This window comes from Rosa chinensis, chromosome 3 (assembly GCF_002994745.2).
Source record: "Rosa chinensis cultivar Old Blush chromosome 3, RchiOBHm-V2, whole genome shotgun sequence".
In the NCBI taxonomy this organism is placed as follows: domain Eukaryota; kingdom Viridiplantae; phylum Streptophyta; class Magnoliopsida; order Rosales; family Rosaceae; genus Rosa; species Rosa chinensis.
In genome coordinates, this window is record NC_037090.1 from 6,983,720 (window position 1) to 7,006,852 (window position 23,133).

The following is a 23,133-nucleotide window of genomic DNA, read 5'->3' on the forward strand; positions in this document are numbered from 1 at the left end:
CTAAATATGCCTATATCACAGTTACATATGAATAATTCTCATACAAAACACAACAATATTTGCAGCCAAAACACAAAATAACAGAAACACCTTTAAAGCATGACCAAAAACCAAACTCCTCACTAACAAGTTCATATACTACACAAGTAGGCCCTCACAATCCTCCCTGACATAACTAACTGTCTCAGTAGAATCATCATTGTCCATTTCAATATCCTGTGGCAATGAAGATACGTCTACATTCTCATCATTTGTCTCCAACTCATGGAAACCTCTTGGTGGTGCCTTCATTACAACATACCAATTAGAGGAATCATCTTCTCTTGAATAGAAAACTTGTTTTGCTTGAGATGCTAGGATATATGGATCTCTTGCAAATGATATTTGACTTTGCTGTAGGTTTACAAGTGTAAATCCATCTTCTTCCTTGACACCATTTCCTTTATTCGCCCAATGACACTTAAAGACTGGAACATAAAATAGATGATAGTCTAGTAATATGATATCCGTCAATATCCCGTAGTAAGTAACCACATCAGCCACTTGTGCAGTATCTTTTGCACTTGCTCTACACATGGTTATTGCATCATAAGTCACTCCACTATTTTGAGTTTCTCTATCAACATCCTTCGTGTGAAACCGCTGTCCATTGATAATGTATCCTTTAACTGATAGTGCACTCTTTCTAGGACCATATGCCAACCATCTTAATGTGTTTGAGTGATTCTTCGAGTCAATAGGAATCTGTCACACATTTAAGAGTTAATTGGTGTACCTTAGCTAAGTAATAATTAGAATAGCAAGAAATTTGAGATGGTGGATTGCAAGTAACCTTGTTTTTTGTCCATTCTGCAAATCTCTCGGTATGCCGGTTCCAAAGTAAGGTTTCATTATTTGCAAGTCGTTTGTCTTTTGCTTGCAACTCTTCCAAATGCATACTAATAGAACACATAACTATATTAATATGAAATAAATAAATAGCACTAATATATATAAAAATAAACTAAATAAGTATATAAACAATAATGTACTTACTCTAAAAATGGATCCATTATGGCTGTGTTCAGTAGCACAGAACGATGTGCTATCTCTATCTCTTTGTCAGTCAATATAATCGATGTAGCCTTAGAAATTGGACGACCTTCAAGAATGACATCATTCACAAAATCTTCATTCCGAACTTCTTTTTCCTCCACTTGTATGGATTTTTTCAGAAACTGACTACAAAAAGTGATGCACTCTTCTGCTAGGTAGGACTGTGCAATACACCCCTCAGGTCTTGCAGGATTTCGTACATAATCTTTTAGTGTTTTCATGTACCTGAGTAAAAGAATTTAAATTAGTACATAAACTAATTCTAATTGAATCATGAACTTTAACATGAAAATAAAACTAGACATAATTCTAACCTCTCAAAAGGATACATCCAACGAAAATGAACCGGTCCACACAAGCGTGCCTCTCTTGCTAGATGAACCGGTAAATGTACCATGATATCAAAAAAAGATGGCGGAAAAAACCGTTCAAGCTGACACAAAGTTTCAATAACCTTATTCTCAAGAATCAGCAACTTTTCTCTATCAATAGCACGCTGACATAATCTATTGAAAAAAGTACATAACCGAAGTATTGCATTTCTAGGCCCTTTCGGAAGCAATCCTCTTATAGCAACAGGCAACAATTGTTGCATTAGAACATGATAATCATGAGATTTGAGGCCCATAACCTTAGAATCCTCCAATGATATGCAGTTCCCAATATTTGAGCAATAACCATCAGGCCCTTTAAAATCATATAACCTCTTGCAAAATCTTTTTTTTTCAGACCTTGAAAATGTATGTGGTGCTGGTGGAAGGTACAATCTGCTTCCATGCTGTTGTGGATGCAAGTCTTTCCTAATTCCCATGTCTTCTAAATCTTTACGAGCACTAATCCCATCTTTTGATTTCCCACTATGCAACATCGTGCCTATTATGCTTTCACAAATGTTTTTCTCTATGTGCATTACGTCCAAATTATGACGTAATAGAAGTTCCTATAACAAAAATCCATAAAATAGTAAGCAATTATAACGTAAAAAAATAAAAAAAATAAAAAAAATAAAATAAAAAAACAGAACACTAACCTCCCAATATGGTAAACAAAAAAAGATTGATCTTTTCTTCCACCTAGAAAGCTCATTCTGATCATCAACATCACTGGTGTCATCTTCATTATTATTCCTTTTCCTTTTTTTGTTCCCACCTTTTCCAAAGTCATTTGGAAAATCTTTAAGAGCAAGAGAAATGTTTCGTCCTGTTAAAATTCTAGTCTTACTACCATGTTCCACACTATTATCAAACCAAGATTTCTTTCTTCGATATGGATGTGAGGGTGTAAGAAACTTCCTGTGACCCATGTATGCAAATTTCTTGCTGAAGCGTAACCATCTGTGATGTGTATTTTTGCCACATATAGGACATGCTTTTTTGCCTTTTGTACAACATCCAGCAAGATTTCCATAGGCTGGAAAGTCATTTATGGTCCACATCAACATTGCCTTCAAATTGAAAGTTGATTTACTGAAGGCATCATAAGCCTCCACCCCATTCTGCCATAACAATTGCAAAGCATCTACAAGTGGTTGTAGATAAATATCTATGTCGTTTCCGGGTTGCTTTGGACCAGGAATCAACAATGTTAACATAATGTTCTCTTTCTTCATGCATAACATATGGGGCAAATTATACGTGACGAGCATTACTGGCCAACAACTATACTTGGAGCTTAAGATGGAGAAAGGGTTAAAACCATCAGTAGCAAGTCCAAGTCTGAGATTGCGTGGATCAGCTGCAAATGAAGGCCATTTATCATTAACCATGTCCCAAGCTAAAGAATCTACAGGGTGACGCATTTTTCCATCAGTGCTTTTGTTGCTGAAATGCCACCTTAAATCTTCTGCCATTTGTGCAGACCTGAACATCCTTCTAAATCTCGGAATGATAGGAAAATATCTCAGAACCTTAACTGGAACACCTTTTCTGATCTCCTTAGTACGCTTATTTTTCTTCCATCTTGAAGCACCACATTTTGGACAATTGTCCAAGGCCTTATACTCTTTTCTGAAAAGACAACAATCATTCTCGCAAGCATGAATCTTTTCAAATCCCATGTCAAATATCTTGAGGAACTTTTTAATCGAGTACAACGACTTCAACAGAATATTTTCCTTCGGTAACAGGCCATGAATAGTCTCTGAAAGCTCATTGAAATGGGTATCAGACAATCCACTCTTGCTTTTGAGTCGATATAAAGCTACAATGGCTGACAACTTTGTGTAATTAGGACAACCTGGGTATAAAGGAGTTTCTGCATCTTCGAGGTTCTTCATGAATTGATCATCTTGCCTCTGTACAGTAGCTTCATCCATAGAGTTTGTAGGCCGGACAGAATCTTCATCCATAAAGTAGGCAGCTCTATATAAGTTATATGCCTCATCCATGGTGGTTTCATGATCAACACTTTCAGCATTTACTATTTGATCTCCATGTTTTGTCCAATGTGATCTTTTCTTGTACTTGGAATCCATCCCCTTTATAACCAAATGTTCAAAAACAGTAGTACTATCTTGATGGCTTACATTACGGCAATCTTTGCAAGGGCAAAGAATCATTGCAGGATATCCCAAATTCTTTTCAGCCGTCTTCACAAAATGTAATGCTCTTTGCTCATACTCTGAACTAGATCTATGATTAAAAAGAAAGAGAACAGGAAAAAAAAACATTCTAAGTCTAATTAAATTTCTATGTTACATTGCAAGTATTGGTGACCAAAAAAATTAAGTTATGATTCTTACCTGGGAAGCCACACCCACTCTTTATCCATCATCTTTAGATTCAAGCAATGTCTAAAATTAAACCAAACAAACTAATTCTAATCGATCAATAGAGTACATAATTTACTTCATAACAGATATTAATGAATAAAATACATAATAAACTTCATATATGCCAGCACAAAAGAAACAAAAATAAGCTTCCACAATACATGCATTAGGAATTTGAATGCAGAAAAACACAATAACAATCACAGTGGCAATGACAAAAACCACTTAAGTTAAAGAAACAAAAATGCTCTCTGATTTCAATGAGACCAATGTAATTTAGATATAAACTCTCTCTATGTTAAATCATGCCATTTCTTCCAATTTTGTTGTAGTGGACTTTTGGGTAATGAAGCTCATGGCACATCCAGGATATATATGCACCCACCGCCAAAAAAAAAAGTCTTGATCCCCTAAGCCCTTAACTAATGAATTTTCATGAAAAAAAGAATGATGATCACATTTGTTGGGGGTGGGGGAGAGATTTCAAACTCATACTCACATTGGATTTCTGCAATATTTATTGACAATGGATTCAGCGTGAATAGCAAAATATAAATCGGCACAGATGATTTCTTGAATCAATGCAGCTATAATAAATTCTCATGATTTCTTGCTCTCACGTAAACTGTTACACTCCAGCTGTCATCCCTTGTCTATCTCTTGGCTTGACTGGAAGTACGTACATGAACTTATAGTTAGCTAAGAAGCTGCAGATGACTTGCACGTGGCAAACAACTGACAAACTAACAATTAGCTAACAATTAAACCAGCTTTAACAATAAGTAATTACCACATACAGTAACAGAGAAAGTACTAAATGGAATAGTAACTCTAACAATGACACCCTACAACCATCGAACAAATCTGGAAAATTATACTGCACTCTTTGAAGAACATGTGTTTCCATAAAAACGTTGGTTCTAGAATAGTATAATAGAGGCACTATTTGGATAAATGTATATCCAAAAGTTGTTGTCAACAACTAATCCAACTATCATGGTTTTCTTTCTTTGGATATATATAGGTACCATTACAAAGGAACAAAAAGAATAAGATATTAGAAACTAGAGTAACAAATATAATCAACTAACCTTTTAACTACTTACAGTGACTACTGCTATATAATATGTAAAATCAAAAACATTTAGAGCTATAAACAAACTTTGATCGGATTCAGTACACCAAAGTAATGACTAGATTTTTGCACCGAAAAAAAAGAAAAGAAAAGGTAATAACTAGGTTTATTGAGCACACCATTTTGAAACTACATGTATGTATTAAATTTCAAGATAAATTATTCTAGAAAATTTTAACTAAGCTGTTTAACTGTTAATGTATATTTTATGTAGCGGCTAATGTATATTAGTTCTATTGAGTCTACAATAGTTAGGACATACATAAATTTTATGAAGTAGAAAATTAGCTTGACAAGAAGACTTCATAGACATTTTAGTTTCTGAACAGCTTTTAGTACTCTAGGGTAGACTTCCATTAATGGAAGTCTAATTCAGTGCTTTACTTTCACATATTTCATCCATTTGCAGTATCTAGTTAAGTATATTCCTTCTACTTTTAGTGAGCAATAATCTAGCTAGTAAATGGTTAATCATTAATCTAACTACTCACAAGTTAAAATTAAAAAAATTAAAGTAAATAAAGGCCCTTCCAAAGAACTTTTTCTCTATGTTTTCCTGAGCTGTACTTTCTGGAACTTGGCACAAATGCATTATCCACTTAACCCTTCTGCCTAGTCCCAATTACCTACGATATTCCCAGCCATCCTCTTAGTTATACTCCGGTAACCGACATTGTTAACATCCCAATCATTGTCTACTTAACATAATGACTACACGGGACATATTATCCACTAAACCTCATATCCCAGAAGGCTATTCTTCCTCTAATCGCTTGCAAAAGTGTTGCCTAACATCAGAGTCAATGCCAAGATGATTCTAATTTTACTGGAAACTAAAACAGAATAAAGACCTAACAAGTTAGCTTTAACCAGTGTGCATTCTAAATAAACTACTCTTCAGTACTTCGGTCGCAATTTAGCACATACAACGTTAATGTGCTTATGCTTACAATAGATTACAATTACTTCTGATATGAAATATGTGAAGTGCAAACCTCAAGCAAGCCAATATAGGATCTTACAAAACACAATATAAAGAACACAAGGACAATAAGAAATCCAAAAGCAATTGCAGCAGTTCAAGAAAATACGACCGGACACAGTGCCTAAAGCTAAGAAAACAATCAAAAGCAAAACTTACAGAAAAAAACTGCATCAAAATCATAGTGAGTAAAATGAAGATCCTGATCAAAGAGTGATCATTTCTCATAACAGAACATTGTTCACCATGATTTAAAATGCTGGTCTATTTGTTATATAAGACATTAATCCTTCAAATGAAAACAAACCACATAAGACCAAAAACATGGCAGAATCAATGACGCAATATTAGGAAAAGTGAATTCACAATTACAAATAGTTTACCACCTTCCAGTCTTAAATTATAAAACTACTAGATGTCAGAGAATTTCAACACCCAAAGCAACACCACCCCAAAAATTTCACTTTCTTTTTCACTCTTCCTTTCATCATAATTCTCAACAACCAAATACTTAGGCTCTTATCATATAAATTAACACAAACTACCATAAATTATATTACTGTAACCATCAATTTATCATTCTTAACCTGAACAAATGCAGATTAGTGACGGAAAATAGTAGCCCAACAAACAACAGTACATGCCCAAGGCTAATTGAATCTTAAGCTGAAACAAGCCAAATTGAATCTTTCAGACACAATCAAGAGTAAAGAAAATAGATTGAAGAACCAAATAAAAAATACAAACTTGCAATTACCCAAAAAAAAAAAAATCAATGGTCTGTCAGAGAAAGGTGACAAGCAACAAGAGATTGAAATATATTGGTTTGTCGGCAATGTAAGCAACAAGTAAGAATAGAACTTAAAAACAATGTCTTCCCTGGTTTGCTAAATTTGCAGAAAATAGAATCAAGTATATGTTTAAACCGTTACCTTCAAAGTGAAATTTAATCCTTTGCAAAGCTTTCCTGGTTTGAGAAAATAGAAAAACAAAAAATTAAACCAATACCCAGATATCATTCCAAAATTAAACTCAAAAGAAACTTTCAAATTGAAGAGATCGAAATCGAAGAAACGAAGAGAGAAGAAGAGAGAGAAGAGAGAAGATTGATGAGTTCCTTTCATTGTTTCATACCTTATGAAGAAACGAAGAGAGAAGAAGAGAGAGAGAGAGAGCGGTTGGGATGAAGAGAGACAGCGGCCACCGAGAGAGAAGAGAGAAAGAGCGGTTTCTTGTTCTGTGCTTGGAGTTAGCATATTCAACACAAACGTAGGGATCTTGCAGCGAAATCCATTATGTATCTTTCAACTTATTACACCCAACAACTTCAAAACCCAAATCAGAAAACTCAAAATTAGAGAAAAATAAACCAAACCCAGAAAAGATGAAAGACGACCCAGAAGAGAAAACGCACCACCGAGAGAGAACAGAGAGAGAGAGAGCGGCGACCAAGAGAGAACCTCAGAGAACAGAGAGAGTTGGTCTGAGAGAACCTGAGAGAACAGCGAGAGAGAGCGGCGACGAAGAGCGACCAAGAGAGAACCTCGCGGCGACTAAGAGCGACCAAGAGAGAGCGGCGACCAGGTTTTTGGGGTTTTAATTATTGCTTTTCATATAAAGTGTCACTTACCTAAAATTAAGCCCGCTTATGTTTTTCATTACCCGCGCGCTTACTACTCCCGCTCAAATTTTTAATAGCGTTTAAAAATTTACAAATGCTATCAAAAAATAAGCTACATACAATCTATAGCACTTGCTTAAAAAACGCTATTATCAAGTGCTATAAATAAGCAATTTTGTTGTAGTGCTAAGCAATTCTCCTTTGGCACTGTTATGTTTGGCATCAAGTCCTCGCAAGAATGCATGAACCAGCTCAAGTTCCTTTTCTTTCTGGTACCATGCAATATCCTCCTGGTTCTTGATCTTGCAAGGACGCTTCTAATCAATTTCAGCCCATACATTCTTCAGCTTGGTAAAAAACACTGACACTGGTTGCTCATTCTATTGCATTCCTGCAGCTTTGCACAGCAATTCATGAACCTGTATAAAATCAAACTCATTTGTATAGAGATCTCCCAATGTCTTCCATATCGCCTCAGCAGTTTCATATTCCTCCACCATCTGTAGCACATCATCAGTCCTGGCTCGAAATAGAATCGACATTACAAACCCATCATCATCGTCCCACTTAGCATAGGCCTCCTTATCATCTTCACTAGGAGCCTTGATTGTTCCAGTCACATGCCCCATTTTGTGTATCCCACGGAGATAAACAGATATAATCTTCTTCCATGTTCGGAAATTGGTACCAGTGAGTTTGGTTTCCCCAAAAGAACCACATTCTAAGCTCTTGACAGAGACTTCAACCCTCTGGACCTCATTGGTCTTAGAACTCTGACCTTCACTGTCATCACCACCCATTGCAATAATACAATAGAAAAACACACAAATCCCAAAGTACCCAGCGGAAATAAGAATAACAGATGTCTCTCAAAACAAATAGTAACCGTTTTTTCTTTCTTTTGGGAACCTGTTTGACTAAGCTGAATGGGTAACTGAGTTGACTGGGTGAGGCTGACCGAGTTGACCGAGTGAGGCGAGTTGACTGGGCGGATCGAGTTGAAGATGCAACAGAAAGCGAAACTAGGAGGGCGAGTCTGAGGGAGTTTGGTGAGCGAGTCTGGGCAAGATAGTGGACTGGAGCATAGCCGGGGATGGATCAGGTGGCCAGACGGGAACTGGGTCGAGTCTGGGCAAATAGCAGATTGGGCGACGAACTGAAGAGATTGATCTCTTCTCTGGTGTCGGAGGCAGATGAAGGCAGCTGGACAACGAGGCCGGTCTGAACTAGAGAGGCGACGGCTATCTTGGGCTGAAGACGAGGCTGACTGGGCAAGAGGAGCCACGACAGTCTTGGGTTGGAGACGAAGCCGATCGAACTGACTGTGAGATGATGAAGTTGACCGAGGAAAAAGATAATGACATCTGCCAACAGTGGAGAACGATGTTGTCTAACCCAAAAGGGTTCTAAGCCAACTGTCTTCCTCGTATTGAGAGAAGACTAAAGAAGAAAAACAAAGAGACAAAGTCCTTTTCGGATCTTTGCTCTGATACCAAGTCAAATAAGACACTATTGAGAGAATGAATTTTCTGATATATTATTACACCCATTTTGTGGTGTATATAAACAGACTACAATCGTACTACAACTATTGTGTACTACTGTACTACACAACATATACAAAGTAAGTAGTTACAACAATATATTCCCTTATAGCCTATTCCTAATATGGAACGATGACTCATATTAACATCGACGACATAATAGTGGTGACTAACCTTTTTCTAGTTGAAATATGGTTGTGAAATCTCAAGACGACACGTAATAAGATCATCATTCGTATTCGTCATCATCGATGTCACAATTTTTTTTACAATAACTTATAGGGCTATTGCTGAATGGTGGCACTATGGCAGGTATCAATTAAGCATAATAAATAAGGGCAAAATAGAAAGTTGTGGAGATATATATTCTCTTTTGATCTTGAGAAAAGAGTAACTTATTCAGCCCTTTCCAAATTTTATGAAATGAAATAATCATAGACAATGAAAAAAATTTGGTCCAAAAAAAGAAAAAGACTAAGCAAGGAAAAAAATCCGTTTCAGAGGGAAAACCAAATTTCCGTTTTAATAAGGCGCATAAAAGGAATTTAAATACCAAACGTCCCACGCCCCAACGACGCCGTTTCGTCTCGAAGAAAACCCTATACGACGTCATTTAAAGTAGTCTGGCCTTTGATTCCACCCCAGAATTTGTATCGGAGAGAGAGTCCAGAGAAAGCCCTGGGTTTAATCACATGGATCTCTTTGTTTACTGAGAAAAACGGAAGCTCCACGCGCCTTAAATACGAATTCTTCTTTGATTTTTGGTGGGTAAAGTGAATAGTGATTCCAATTTACCTCTCACAAATCCTTTGGTCTGTTCACAAAGAGTCAACAGAGGTTGGTTTTCTGTATCAATCTATATGAATTACTTGGAAAGTTTGGATTTTTGTGATGTTTGTGATCTGGGTATGTTTGAAAGAGTTGGAATTTTTCTGGGTTTTGCTTGAAATGGAAATGTGGCTTTTGGTTGTTTTGTGAAATGATCTTGAATTCTTGATTAGGGATTTGGGATTAGTGGGCTTTGTTTTGGCTTGCTCTGTTTGTTGACAAATGCATTGCTGTTTTGTGAAAGAGGTTTCAACAATGTGTTTTTAATTAGTTTGGGTTTTAGCTCATTTACAATCAAATGCATAAGCTTAGGAGGAAATGGATAATTGTGAAGGATTTTCGGTTCTAAAATGTGTTTCGGTTAAGCTTTAGAGAGCATAGTTAGATGTTAAAGGTTGTTGCTTTTTACTGTGTGGGTTATTGTTGTAACACTATTGAAACCGATGATGCATACTATTTGGCAGAAAAGAGAAGAAAAACAATGGACGATAGCTGTGCTGTCTGTGCGGAGACACTTCAATGGGTCGCATATGGTCCCTGTGGCCATCGAGAGGTCTGCTCCACCTGCACCATTCGCCTCCGTTTCATCTGTGGAGATTCCCATTGCTGCCTCTGCAAGAGTGAATCTAAGATCATCTTTGTCACCAAGGTCAGACATCATCACTGCTTACGTAGTAAAGTGCACATTATGGTTATTGGTCTGGTAGAAATGTAGAATTACAATGCCAAACAAGTTTAATGTAGTAATGTACTTTCCAGGGTTATAATGTACTATCTTGTTGGATCCAATCAATTCATAACCAGTTTCCTATAGTACAAGTATAACTATATTCCATGATTAACATCTGTCTCCATTATTTGGTAGTGGAGATACCGAAGAAGATAAGTACTATTCTAGTGTTCTTATAGTGTGCATCTAAGGAATAAAGAATAGATGATTATTAATGATGTGAAGTTACTGCTAGATCGACAGTTGAGTACTGTTCTTCTATTTTACATCTAATCTACATAATTGGGATGTGTTTTTTGCTCTTACAAAATTTCTCTCTTCCTGTTTTATGTCTCCAGGCGTTAGGCGACTATACAAGGATGATAAATGATTTTTCTGTTTTGCCAACTCCTCTAATGGAGGGTCAACTTGGACCATACTGGTACCATGAAGGAACACAAGCCTTTTTTGATGATGTTGATCACTACAAGATGATAAAGACCATGTGCAGGCTATCCTGTAGTCTTTGTAATAAGATTAATGAACAAAGGAGTGAGGGGTTGAAGAAAAAAGGGGAATTTAAAAATGTTGAGCAGCTGAAAAGTCATTTGTTTCATCGGCATAGGCTGTTTATGTGCAGTCTATGCTTGGAGGGAAGGAAGGTGAGATATATTGGATCAAACTTTGCATGATACATGTTTTTTCATCGCATAATGTGGTACTCCAAATAGATCTTTGGAGAAATACTGTGGCTTTGAGGTTATGCATTTCTGCTGCTGATCATTATCATTTAACATGTCATATTGCTTTAGACATGAGATATCATCATAATGTTGTCATATGTCTATCTTGTTTTAGATGGTTTATACTTAGTTTGATAACGTGCCAAAATTCTTCTTTTATTTATTTGCACCCTGTTCACCCTGTTGTCTCTGACATTAAGTTGTAATACAGATATTTATCTGTGAGCAAAAGTTATATACTAAAGCACAATTGGATCGGCATACAGAGACAGGTGATTCAGAGGTAGATGGCAGTGAGAGTGAAAGAGGTGGGTTTAATGGACACCCTATGTGTGAGTTTTGCAAGAATCCATTTTATGGAGATAATGAGCTGTACATGCATATGTCTACCGAGCATTTTACTTGTCATATATGCCAAAGGTAAGCTGCTTTGTTTATGAGAAGGTAAGTGTTTATTTTAAACCTTTATCAAACTGACACTTTTTTTGTTCTGTGATGTAGGCAGCGTCCAGGACAGTATGAATACTACAGTAACTATGACAACTTGGAGGCCAGTTTTACATTTATAACTCCTTATGAATACTATAATAACTTGTTGCAAGTACACTTTTATACTCTAGATTTGCTCAGTAGCTGACATAAAGTCTAATTTACAGATTCATTTTCAACAAGCGCACTTCTTATGCAAGGATGATGCCTGCCTAACAAAAAAATTTGTTGTTTTTGCAACTGAATCTGAAATGAAGGTGACATTTTAGAACTTGGTCTTTGCTTGCCTTCTTTTCCGCTGTTAATTTGGGACTTTTAATACATGATGTAAACAGAATTGTGTTTTTACTTGTTGTATTAAGGTTGCTCTGACTTCGGTTTATATCTGCAGAGGCATAATGCCAAAGAACATGGAGGGAACATGTCTCGCTCCCGGCGTAATGCTGCTCTTCAGGTTTGTAAGATATAACTTATTTCAATTTTAGCTGAGAGGTTCTTTTTCACTTTTTCCTGCTTTTTCTTGTCTACTACATTTTAGGTATTTTGTAGCCATGTTCTGCATCAACTTGCATCCTCAAAGTTCCATTCATGTTTAAGATGCCAATGTAATCATGTGTTTTTTTTTTTTTGGTCTAAAACAGATACCAATAAGCTTCCGGTGTAGGAGAAGTAATGAGGAAGATCATCATGGACCCCATAGTGGAGGACATGTTTCTGATGTTGATGCTGAAGATAATCGACTTTTCCTGACTGTTCAAGCTAGTGTTGATACAGCCAATGCAGAAAGGTTTCGTAATACATCCTCTAGTGTCCAAGCAGTTTTTGATCGTCGAAGAGCAAGTGACTCTGTGATTATTGCTGGCCGTTTTGAGTCATTAGCTACTACAGAAACTGAGTCATCTGTAAGATGCTCTAATGCATCAAGAGAAAACTCTCGTAATGTACTAGCAGAAGAATCAGCCTTCCCTCCACTTCCTCTGGCTCAAAGTAGCAGGCGACAGAAGTTTAGAAATGGTTCCGAACGGATGGATGGTAGCACAATGGCATCTCGAGTTCGTCGCCTTAATACCGTAAATGTCCTTAATTCTTCTTCAGCTTGGCCAACAGCCAGGCGCCAACCTAAATCATCTGCCAGTAGTTCTCACCAGTTATCATCATCTAGTTCTTCTGTATTTTCCCAGAGTAATACTGCAACTATTAATAGGACTATGCCTTCTGGATATGCAAGCTCTGGTCCAGTGAGACAAGCTGCAGCTAATGGTTTTGTATCATCCAATTTTCTTAGCACAGGGAAGTCACCTAGCACTAGTAAGGTTGGCCACTCTACTTCAGCTCCAAGCCTTGTTGAGAGAGGATCTATAGACTCTGATTTTCCTACTGTATCTGCTACTCAAACTAATAGAGAACCTGCAAATAGTCAGACAATAATGCCCAAGGTCGGAGATGTTCAGACTGCCAACAAGTCCCTTGTAGAAAAAATCCGTGATGCTTTAGAATTTGATGAGAGCAAATTCACCGCATTTAAAGAAATATCTGGAAAGTACCGCAAGGATCTAATCAACACCGGGGAATATCTGGCCTGTGTGGACCAGTTTGGCCTGTCACACTTGGTTCTTGAGCTAGCTCAACTGTGTCCTGATGCTGAGAAGCGAAGAGAGCTTGTTGAGACTTACAATTTCAATATGAAGAGCAGTCGTTCTCATGGAATCAATTTGAGTATTGGTGGTGGCAAGTCAAAGAGCAGTTCCAAGAAAGGCAAGGAAAAATGTGTAGATAATGGGATCAGTAGTTCAAAAGATGCTTTGAAGTTGAATTGTAAACCTTCTGCCGAAGATGCAGCGGTCGTATTGAAGAATGATCATTGCTGCAGCAAAGGAAAGTCAAAGATATCAGTTGAGGATGAACAGATCAACCTGGATTCTGGGAATCATATGCCGATGGGTCAGAATGGTTCTCAGTCAGCTGGTGGCAGCTCAAAGAAAAATTTGGGGAAAGGAGCTAATAAGCAACAAAAGAAGGTTCCCAAGTTTCTTAGAAACCGTCTTGGTGATGATGCTGTAGCACTTGCAGAACTTGGTGATGCTGAAACCGGTCCTGACCTGATTGAAGAAAAAACAGATACAGACAAGGATCCCCCCGAAGGGTTGCCAGTTCGTGGTGTTTGGCAAAATGGAGGTGGCCATAGACTTGTGAAATTGACCATGAGAAACCCTCCAAAACGAGGAGTTGTCTGATCTGAGTGCAGAACGGCCAGTAGTATTAAGAGGGTTGGCACCAGATGGACCATTTCTTTTGTGTGAATGTTTTTATGTCTGTGTGATACATGGTCTGTATGTTTTCTGCAGTAGTACCAAAACAACTTGCAGTAGCTAGACAATTGAACGAGTATCTTTAGAGTTTAGACAATCTCTCTCCCAAATTGGAAGAGCAAGATTTGGTTTCTGATGTTTTCTTATGTAAAGCTTGTAATCTACCAGGAACTACAGGACTTAGGAAAGTCAACGAAAAACGTTTTCCAGAAATGTGATTCCATAAACAGCTTTCATAGTACTTCCAAGGTTCGAATATCTAAATGGTATGTTTGTGGATTGTACTAGTGATTCATTGTCTAGTATTTTTGGGGCATTGGGGCTGCTTGTTAGGAAAAGTGGATTATTATGTTGGTTATTCTTTGGCAGAATGCCTCAGTCATCCTAAATGGAAGAAATCTATAGTAGAAGAAATGGACAGCGACATTCCCGGATGGATGCAGACACGGAGAGAGAAATAATCTGATCTCTGGGAGTGAGCTAGCCCCGGTGAGGCTGGTCCTTGGTCTTTTGCGCAACAGTCAAATTCTGTTGTTTTGCATGGATGGTTTGGGATTTATATGAGATAAATAAATATATGTGTGCTTACTAAACAAACGTGCGGGGATAGCTCAGTTGGGAGAGCGTCAGACTGAAGATCTGAAGGTCAGGTGTTCGATCCACCTTCACCGCATAGGTATAATTTTTTTTATTTATTTTGGAGTTTTTTGTTCATTTTTTGCTTTTTTTTTTTTTTTTTTGTCTTTTGTTTTTTTTTCCTCTTTTCCTTGGCAAAAGTGAGTATTTTATATAAGCTTTACTTTAGAGTTCAGAGTCTAAACATTATGAAACATGGCCAAATAAATTCATGAACAAGTTAAAAAGAATGCTCAACTTTTCCTATAATAACAAGTTAAAAAGAATGCTTAACTTTTCTTATAAATTATAATGCTTTGTGACATATATAGGACTGTTCTGTGACATCATGGCAGGATTCAACAACAAGTTATACATATATAATATATTTTCTCTTAATCAACTCAAATTAGACCAACCATAATCCAACAACTTAACATTATACATTTATACCTTTCTTTTTCCATAGAGTAAATTCAAAAGAGGTTAGGTGGAGACCAGTTGCAATTAGCATGATGTGCAAACAACGTGGACTGCAATACTCTGATGAATTATGAGCCCTAACTAGGCCTAACCATTACCAGGACTTAATTATATATGATTGAGATGCACCCTTTGTTAGTAGATTTGTTTTAGTGATTCTTACGCATCTAAGGTACGTCGATCAGACCACAATTACAATGTGTTTGCATGAGTTAAACTTCTTATATAAAACCCCCATTACCACCTAAAAGAGATTGGAAGCAAAGTACGTAGCTTTTAAGTAGGATTATATTATCATGGTGACAGTTATCTTTCATCTAATGATCAAATTTAAGGCAAGTTTTTGGCTGGTGCGAGTACGACTTTAGAGTTTAGACTATCAATTTACAGATTTGCATAATGCATGGAGTGCCAAGGCAAATAGAGAGTTAATGCGAATTTTATGAATCATCATGATCATGTGTGACTATTGAGCTCATCAAACCCACATAATGGAGTTGGTAGCCATAGAATACTTCACCAACCACCAACTCCAAACCCCAAGTTGGTGTGGATTGATATGTGGGGAAATTGACAATCTTCACGGCGAATAAATTTTAGATTCTTTCAAGTCATTTTAATAAACATCTTGTTTTGCGGGTCATATTCCAATCACTGTTGAGAAGAAAATAAGAGAAGAAGATGAATAACAAAAAATGGTACTTAGATCATTGGTGAGTATAATGTTGAATATAATGTCTTTAAAATCCGCTCATGATCTTGCTTTGCCCCAGCCCCAACCCGTAAATGAGTCGATAAAATGTAGTAACTGGTAGATTGAGATGAAACCGAGATTTGAACCAAGTCGAAAAAACCTCTACAATAGTTCATGGTGCTTTTTGTTTCCCTAATTTTGGAAGCAAATATTCGAGATTTCGAGATGTATCCCTAAAATAAGTACTGGGTTCGATACTAAAACATAGCTAGTGCCTAGTGGCTTGAAAAAGTAAAAATAGGGGAAATGGAATCTCAAGTTTTTTTTTTTTGGATATAGAATCTCAAGTTTTTTTATCAACGAATATAATGGAATCTCAAGTGGGTACGTAGACAAAAAAGTGGCTGCAAATTAATACAAACCTCCATGGACAAAACCTCAAAACTAAATCGGAGGGTCGTCAGTCGCTTTTACCCCCCACCGACTCCCTCCAGTCCAAGTCGTCAGTCCATCTCATCCAATGGCCATAAACTTCATGAAACACGTACAGCATAACCTTTTTGAAGTTCCCTCTATAAATACAAAGCCCTGAGCCAGAGTCTCAGTGTGAGAGAGCCAAATATTCCAGCTTTGGGCACCCAGATTATATAGGCAGCACAGGATTCTTACTTAGCAAGTAAGCAGTGAGTACCATTTACACATCATATTTCATGCTAAGGCCTTTTGCTTTCTTGTTTCTCTTTTTAGCTAACTGCTACAATTTACTTGGTGTTGTACACAGCTTTGAGATTTTTCTTTGCTTCTGGGCTCGTTTCGGATTCTTTGGGTTTTTGTATAACTGAACTGTCCTTAGGGGGTCTTTCATATGAAGTTCAATTAGTCTTTTGATTGTAAACGTGTTCTTTGTTTCTTGAGTTGTTTGTTGGTTTTAATTGCCTCACAATTAGTTTTGAATCGACTGTTTTGTTCCCCGATGTTTAAGTGGAAATGAACAATTAGGCCTAATTGGTAATTCTTTATGTATAATTTTCAGTCAGATTTTGATTTTTGTTTTGTTTTTGTTAGTAAGGAGGACATTGAATAGATCTAAGTTCATGTCTTTGGCACCCAACTCTGGGCTTAATTGTCTGACTTCTGGCTATTGTTTCTTTGCCTCAAAGTCTTGTGGTCTATATAGTGTTCATTGGATTTCTTAGTTTCGCACCAAAATGCATGTTTTACTTGCTTACAGTGATGTTACAGTGAAGAGTGTTACTTTCATATATGTTCTCAAAATCTGAGTCAAGAATTTAGGCCATTTCGAAATTAAGGTTAACAAGGTTGATTCTCCTTCTGGTAGATTTGATCCGATTTTTCCTTTAATATTGGGTGTGTGGTAGAAGCTAGGTTGCCTGATTCCCTTTCCTTTAGTATAATTACTTTTGGAAATTGTGAAAAATACCATGTTTTGATGCTCCAAGCAAAGCAATCTTACGCATGGACTTGATGTCTTATTCCAACACTTCTAATATTGCTTGGTCATTTAGAGTTAGATTCCAATATGTTGCTTAGCTACTAGTTACTTAAAAATCTGAGGTTTTTATTCATTCTTATTTTGGTCCTTTTGCAGCTTCTAAGAAAATGGACACCTTCCTCTTCACCTCCGAGTCTGTGAATGAGGGACACCCCGATAAACTCTGTGATCAGATTTCTGATGCAGTGCTTGATGCCTGCCTTGAACAAGATCCTGACAGCAAAGTTGCCTGTGAGACCTGCACCAAGACCAACATGGTCATGGTCTTCGGAGAGATCACAACTAAAGCCGAAGTGGACTATGAGAAGATAGTGCGCAACACCTGCCGCAGCATTGGATTTGTTTCGGGTGATGTAGGCCTTGATGCTGATAACTGCAAGGTCCTCGTGAACATTGAGCAACAAAGCCCTGATATAGCTCAGGGTGTGCATGGCCACCTCACCAAGAGGCCTGAGGAGATTGGTGCAGGAGACCAGGGTCACATGTTTGGTTATGCTACTGATGAGACCCCTGAGCTTATGCCTCTAAGCCATGTTCTTGCTACCAAGCTTGGTGCTCGTCTCACTGATGTTCGAAAGAATGGCACCTGCCCTTGGCTGAGACCTGATGGCAAGACTCAAGTCACTGTTGAGTACTACAATGACCATGGTGCTATGGTTCCAATCCGTGTCCACACTGTTCTCATTTCTACCCAGCATGATGAGACTGTAACCAATGATGAAATTGCAGCTGACCTCAAGAAACATGTCATTAAGCCAGTTGTTCCTGAGAAGTACCTAGATGAGAAGACTATCTTCCATCTCAACCCTTCAGGTCGATTTGTGATTGGTGGACCGCATGGTGATGCAGGTCTAACTGGCCGAAAGATCATCATTGATACCTATGGTGGTTGGGGAGCACATGGCGGTGGTGCCTTCTCCGGCAAGGACCCTACCAAGGTAGACAGGAGTGGTGCCTACATTGTTAGGCAGGCTGCTAAGAGCATTGTAGCCAATGGACTTGCTAGAAGGTGCATAGTGCAGGTCTCATATGCAATTGGTGTCCCTGAGCCACTATCGGTGTTTGTTGACACTTATGGGACTGGAAAGATTCCGGACAAGGAGATTCTGAAGTTAGTTAAGGAGGCCTTTGATTTTAGGCCTGGAATGATTGCCATTAACTTGGATCTCAAGAGAGGAAGGTATTTGAAAACGGCTGCTTATGGACACTTTGGTAGAGATGACCCTGACTTTTCGTGGGAAGTGGTGAAGTCCTTGAAGTGGGAAAAGGCGTAAAGGGTAATGGATGCGCTTCTCTCTCTGCTTTACAGCAGCTGATCATTGATTTGCTTCATCCAAATCAAGAAGAGGCTTGCTATTGCTTGTTTTGTGATTGTGTGCATTTGTGTTTCTTTTGCTTTATTTTATCAAATAGCTTTATTTGGCATGTTGAATCATATTGAAGAAGATTGTGGAGTTTTGAGTTTGGTGAATCAAACATGTAGAAAATATCTCTCTTGATCTCTGTATTAAATTTCTGTGCAAAAGCTGGAAAGGATCAGCTGCAAGGCAACATCAAAATCAACATCAATGTACTAATACAGTTGTTTGGGGAACTCTGAAACTCTGAAAGTATGATAACAAAAGCTGTTTTAAAACAAACACCAACCCCATTGTTGGAGTAGAACTGATACAAAAATTATCCTTTTCGGCATCAAGTTAAAGCCTGTTTCATGACTTCATCTCTATGTACAAGAAGGGGCATTGAAGCTACTAAGTAGGGCTATTTTTATCCATATAGTGAGAGGAATTTGTAGTTAACTAGATGCAATTTTAAGAGGGAAAATTAGAATTGCAGAAGAAACTAATGGACAAGAGGATCCATTTGAAATCCTTACTTCTTGTGAAGTTCTGAAAGGGTAGTAGATCTATGCTTTGCGACGGATTTGGTAATAAAGAGGAGTTTCAGTTTCCTCTACAAGCGAAAAAAATGAAAATTGGAAGGAGCATGTTAAGACTTTGCTGGGTCGTTTCACTCGTTTGTGCACTCTAATGTGTTTGCTAATAGTATGCTTATGTAAAGTCTAGCTGTACAAGGGAAAAGTTTGAAAAAGACTTTTGAAATTTCACAAGCTAGTTGGTGCTGCCTTCATTTATAGATTGTTGAAGGATATCGACATAATGTGTGCCTCTACAAACTAGAGTTTAGAGTTGTAATAGGAAAGTACCCTAGGTATACTAATTGTATTCCGATTCTGTTACCTTTTGTGTACTCTGTAAACTCCCTATATAAAGGGCTCCTATTATCAATAATAAACACAATTCTATTCTCCTACAACACGTTCTCAGCACGAGTTCTAACCCTAGCTTCAGAAAAAGAAAAAAAATTTCTCTCTGCCGCCAACCCAAAACAAAAAAAAAAGGGAGAGGCTGAACCTCAACCTCAGCCTCACCGGCCGGCCTCCTCCCCAGCGCCCCTCACACTTACCAGCAAGCCTACAGCCACCGCACCGCACCAGGCTGTGATCTGCAGCAGCAGAAGCCCAGGCCTCCGATTAGCCTCCCTCAGCATAACCCGCGCTGCACACAGCTCCAGCCACGCCCCTGCACATCCGACCCGAGCTCGACCTGCCTGCAGCAGCCCACTCCAACAGCCTACACCTCCGCCCCCCCCCCCCCCCCCCCCCCCCGTCTCCAGCGCCCCGGGACCGCATCTGCAGACCTCCCATTGCTGCAGACCAGAAGAAGAAGACGCATGATAGGAGCATTTTAATGTGATATTTTAATAGTTAATTCCTCACATTTTACTTAGTTAATTCCTCACATTTTACTTAGTTAATTCCTTAACTGAATCGATTTTTAATTCAATTTCTATTTTTAGGTACATTGGAGTAGATGAAGGTGAAATGAGCGTTAGGTCCATAATTACCTAGGAAATGATGGAGAAAAATGGAAATGTACTAAAAGATCAATTTTGCACATATTCCTACTCCGGCTAGGAGAAGCCAAGCAAAGAAGAAGGAGCGGCCGCCTGACCAAATGAACTTCAAATGAGCTGAAACCTTTCAGATCCATTCTAGACACCCAAAGGAACATTTCATATGAAGAGTGCAAGATCCAGATAGAAGTGGAAGGCCTTCAAACAATTAGTCCAATTTTCTGCAGAAGCAAAACTGGAAAACTAGACCTGTGAGGAGTCCAGCAGAATTTCTGGCCCAACCACATGGATTGAAGCTCTGAAAATTTATCAGGATGATCTACACTCATAGAGGAACATTTGATATGAAGAAATCGGAGGCCCAATATGAAGTTTTGATGGAGAAATAATTGAAGGAATAAAGGGACAGAAACTGACCTGAAAACAGCTCAACACCACATGTTCATGTTTCCTACCCACATGAAGAAAGCATTTCTTTTTCCTTGGATACATTTTTCTACTCTAAAAGATCATCATCACTTCCACATTTCTTCACCTTCATGCTTTGCTTTCATCATTACCTCATCTTTTACATATTTTACAAACCACTCTCATACTCCACTTTCATTATTTTTCTTCATCTCATCATTTCACTCTTCTTTTTCTTCCCTATTTAAACACATTCTCCTCTCACTCTCAATCACCAATTTCTGAATCCATAACACACATTCCTTCATCCATTTCATCTTCTTTATCTCTCCATTTCCTCTCCATATTTCTTTTTCATTCTCTAGTTTTCTTGTTCTTCATTTTCAAGCCAAGAGAAAGAGAAGCCATGCAATACATCAATTTCCTAACCGCCATCCACCCTTGTGTCGTCCCTAGAAGATTGCTTGCTTTCAAGGATCTTCAAGTTCTTCGTCTCAAGGCTTTATCATTCATCTTTCAAGGTGTATTATATCCTTTCTCTTGTTTTCTTTGTTTGATTTTGTAAGACTATGAATTCTAGTTAACAAATAATGTTAAGGACAAAGTTTAAAGCCCGTTTATATGTTTTGAAATAAAGTTGTAATTTCTTTGTGTTGATTTCTATGTTGCTTATGTGAGATTGCTTAATTGATTTTGGTTTATAGAAAACTTTTATATGTATGTGTTTTTTGGTGGCCAACTTGGGATATATGCATGTAATTGGTGCTAGAATTAGGTAAACAATTCACCTAATAGTTTTGTGAACCTATTTCATAAGTAGTAAAGGCTTTGGACAAAAGTCGAAATCAATTAAGGAGGATTGCAAATAGATGAACTTTTTCATACTAGGTTGTGCACTTTGGTTGACATCCTTTCTTTGTTCTTCATGCATTGAATGTGTTCTTGATTAGCTAGCTTTCTAGACTATGATTGCATGTTCAATAGGATTGATTTAGGTGCTTTCACTTAGATCAATTATTCAAGGAAAGTAAAATATGGGAAATCGTTTACTTATTAACGTTTCACATGGTCAACTTATTTCTCATGACATTAGATAATCAACTATAGGAATTGTAATTGGATTTCATTCATATGGAATTGGTTTTGATCTTTGTTTCTTATGTTTCATTCTTGTACATGTGTTTTTATATTTTCTTTATTTTATTTATTTTAATTTTCAATTCTATAATCCAAAAACAGAATCCCCCCTTTTTTTCGTAAATAATGTTTATAGTTGTGAATATATTTGTGAATATTATACTTTGTTTTAATTTTAATTTTTTAATTGTTTGACAATGACAGGTGTACCCTCAATCCCCGGAATAGAACGATCCCTATTTGCTTATACTACTAACGATATTTTCAGGGTTAAATTATGCGCTTGCTTTTAGCGCATCAACGCAGAAGAAGAACAGAGGAAAGAAATAAGCAAGAAGAAGAAACCGAAAGAAAAAGAGAGGGACCCGGCCGGCCAGAAAAAAAAAAAAAAAAAAAAAAGAGGGAAGGGAGAAGGGCAGCCCACCAACTGCCAATTTCCAACCAAATTACAGCAATTCTAATTTAGCTACACGCCTGCATCAACATGCGCGTGTATAAAGAATCGTGAAGCAAAACTTCAAATTATCAAGTAAGTTTTTATGATTAAAGTTCCTGCTTTCTTGTATTTAAATTCCTTTCATTTTCTGCATAATATTGGAATATATGTTGCCAAATGATTTTTGAGTACTTAACAAAGCGGAATTGTGGGGATTCACGCTTAACGAACTAAGAGTGTTCGTATGAACTAAGAGTGTTCATAATTAAACGAACTAAGAGTGTTCGTGTGAACTAAGAGTGTTCGTGTGAACTAAGAGCGTTCACAATGCTTGGACTAAGAGCGTCCGTAAGCATCAAATTGTGACCATATTAAAACATCATTGTTTGGTCTAATCCAAAAGAGATTCTTGGAAATTGATTTCTTAGTAGCATAGCTCGGAAATCTTATTATTTTAGTTTTCGTGGAAGTTTAGCTCCGAAACTAATATATCTTTTCTTCTTATTTCCAGGATGTCGAATGAACCTAGACTCGACTTTCCCATGCTTAACTCAACAGGCTCGGATTACCACAGTTGGGTAACCGATGTTGAGAACCATCTCACTTCAAAGGGAATATTACCCATAATCCAGGCACCTAACCCAGATATTGAGTTCAACCGAACATCTACAAAGCATGCTCAAGCAGTTATCTTGATGCAACGCCA

The 23,133-nt window shown here is 37.6% G+C and overlaps 3 protein-coding genes and 1 non-coding gene across 5 annotated transcripts; 3 read left to right on the forward strand and 1 right to left on the reverse strand.

Moving 5' to 3' along the window:
- Positions 1 to 138: 138 nt before the first annotated feature.
- On the reverse strand, positions 139 to 4,862 carry LOC112191839. The gene is made up of 5 exons (XM_024331266.2): positions 2,126 to 4,862; positions 1,410 to 2,035; positions 1,036 to 1,320; positions 833 to 938; positions 139 to 744 (listed from the first exon to the last, which is right to left on the reverse strand). Exons 1-5 carry the CDS (start codon positions 3,761 to 3,763, stop codon positions 139 to 141), a joined length of 3,261 nt encoding a protein of 1,086 aa, XP_024187034.1. The 5' UTR covers positions 3,764 to 4,862.
- A 4,906-nt stretch (positions 4,863 to 9,768) lies between these two features.
- Positions 9,769 to 14,489, forward strand: LOC112193663 (E3 ubiquitin-protein ligase ZNF598). The gene is made up of 8 exons (XM_024333886.2): positions 9,769 to 9,984; positions 10,440 to 10,624; positions 11,044 to 11,346; positions 11,639 to 11,847; positions 11,929 to 11,977; positions 12,084 to 12,173; positions 12,308 to 12,370; positions 12,558 to 14,489. The coding sequence occupies exons 2-8, from the start codon at positions 10,457 to 10,459 to the stop codon at positions 14,148 to 14,150; spliced, it is 2,475 nt and encodes an 824-aa protein (XP_024189654.1). The 5' UTR covers positions 9,769 to 9,984; positions 10,440 to 10,456; the 3' UTR covers positions 14,151 to 14,489.
- Positions 14,490 to 14,825: 336 nt separating this feature from the next.
- TRNAF-GAA lies at positions 14,826 to 14,898 on the forward strand. Its single transcript has one exon. It is a non-coding gene; the product is annotated as a tRNA-Phe (tRNA).
- Positions 14,899 to 16,538: 1,640 nt separating this feature from the next.
- LOC112192959 (S-adenosylmethionine synthase 1) lies at positions 16,539 to 19,037 on the forward strand. 2 transcript variants are annotated; one of them, XM_024332909.2, is made up of 2 exons: positions 16,539 to 16,693; positions 17,627 to 19,037. In XM_024332909.2, exon 2 carries the CDS (start codon positions 17,638 to 17,640, stop codon positions 18,802 to 18,804), a length of 1,167 nt encoding a protein of 388 aa, XP_024188677.1. In that variant the 5' UTR covers positions 16,539 to 16,693; positions 17,627 to 17,637; the 3' UTR covers positions 18,805 to 19,037. The 2 variants fall into 2 exon arrangements, with proteins under 2 accessions (XP_024188677.1, XP_024188676.1); XM_024332908.2 differs by having other exon boundaries at positions 16,547 to 16,700.
- Positions 19,038 to 23,133: the final 4,096 nt, after the last annotated feature.

Bases quoted from the DNA above. Each gene is read 5' to 3' on its own strand.
- LOC112191839 (XM_024331266.2), bottom strand. From the start codon at position 3,763: ATGTTTTTTTTTCCTGTTCTCTTTCTTTTTAATCATAGATCTAGTTCA. The intron at 2,036-2,125 runs GTTAGTGTTCTG...TTTTTGTTATAG, and splicing joins TTTGTTTACCATATTGGGAG to GAACTTCTATTACGTCATAA. The intron at 939-1,035 runs GTAAGTACATTA...GTGTTCTATTAG, and splicing joins ATAATGGATCCATTTTTAGA to TATGCATTTGGAAGAGTTGC.
- LOC112193663 (XM_024333886.2), top strand. From the start codon at position 10,457: ATGGACGATAGCTGTGCTGTCTGTGCGGAGACACTTCAATGGGTCGCA. The intron at 11,848-11,928 runs GTAAGCTGCTTT...TCTGTGATGTAG, and splicing joins ACTTGTCATATATGCCAAAG to GCAGCGTCCAGGACAGTATG. The intron at 12,174-12,307 runs GTGACATTTTAG...TTATATCTGCAG, and splicing joins CAACTGAATCTGAAATGAAG to AGGCATAATGCCAAAGAACA.
- LOC112192959 (XM_024332909.2), top strand. From the start codon at position 17,638: ATGGACACCTTCCTCTTCACCTCCGAGTCTGTGAATGAGGGACACCCC.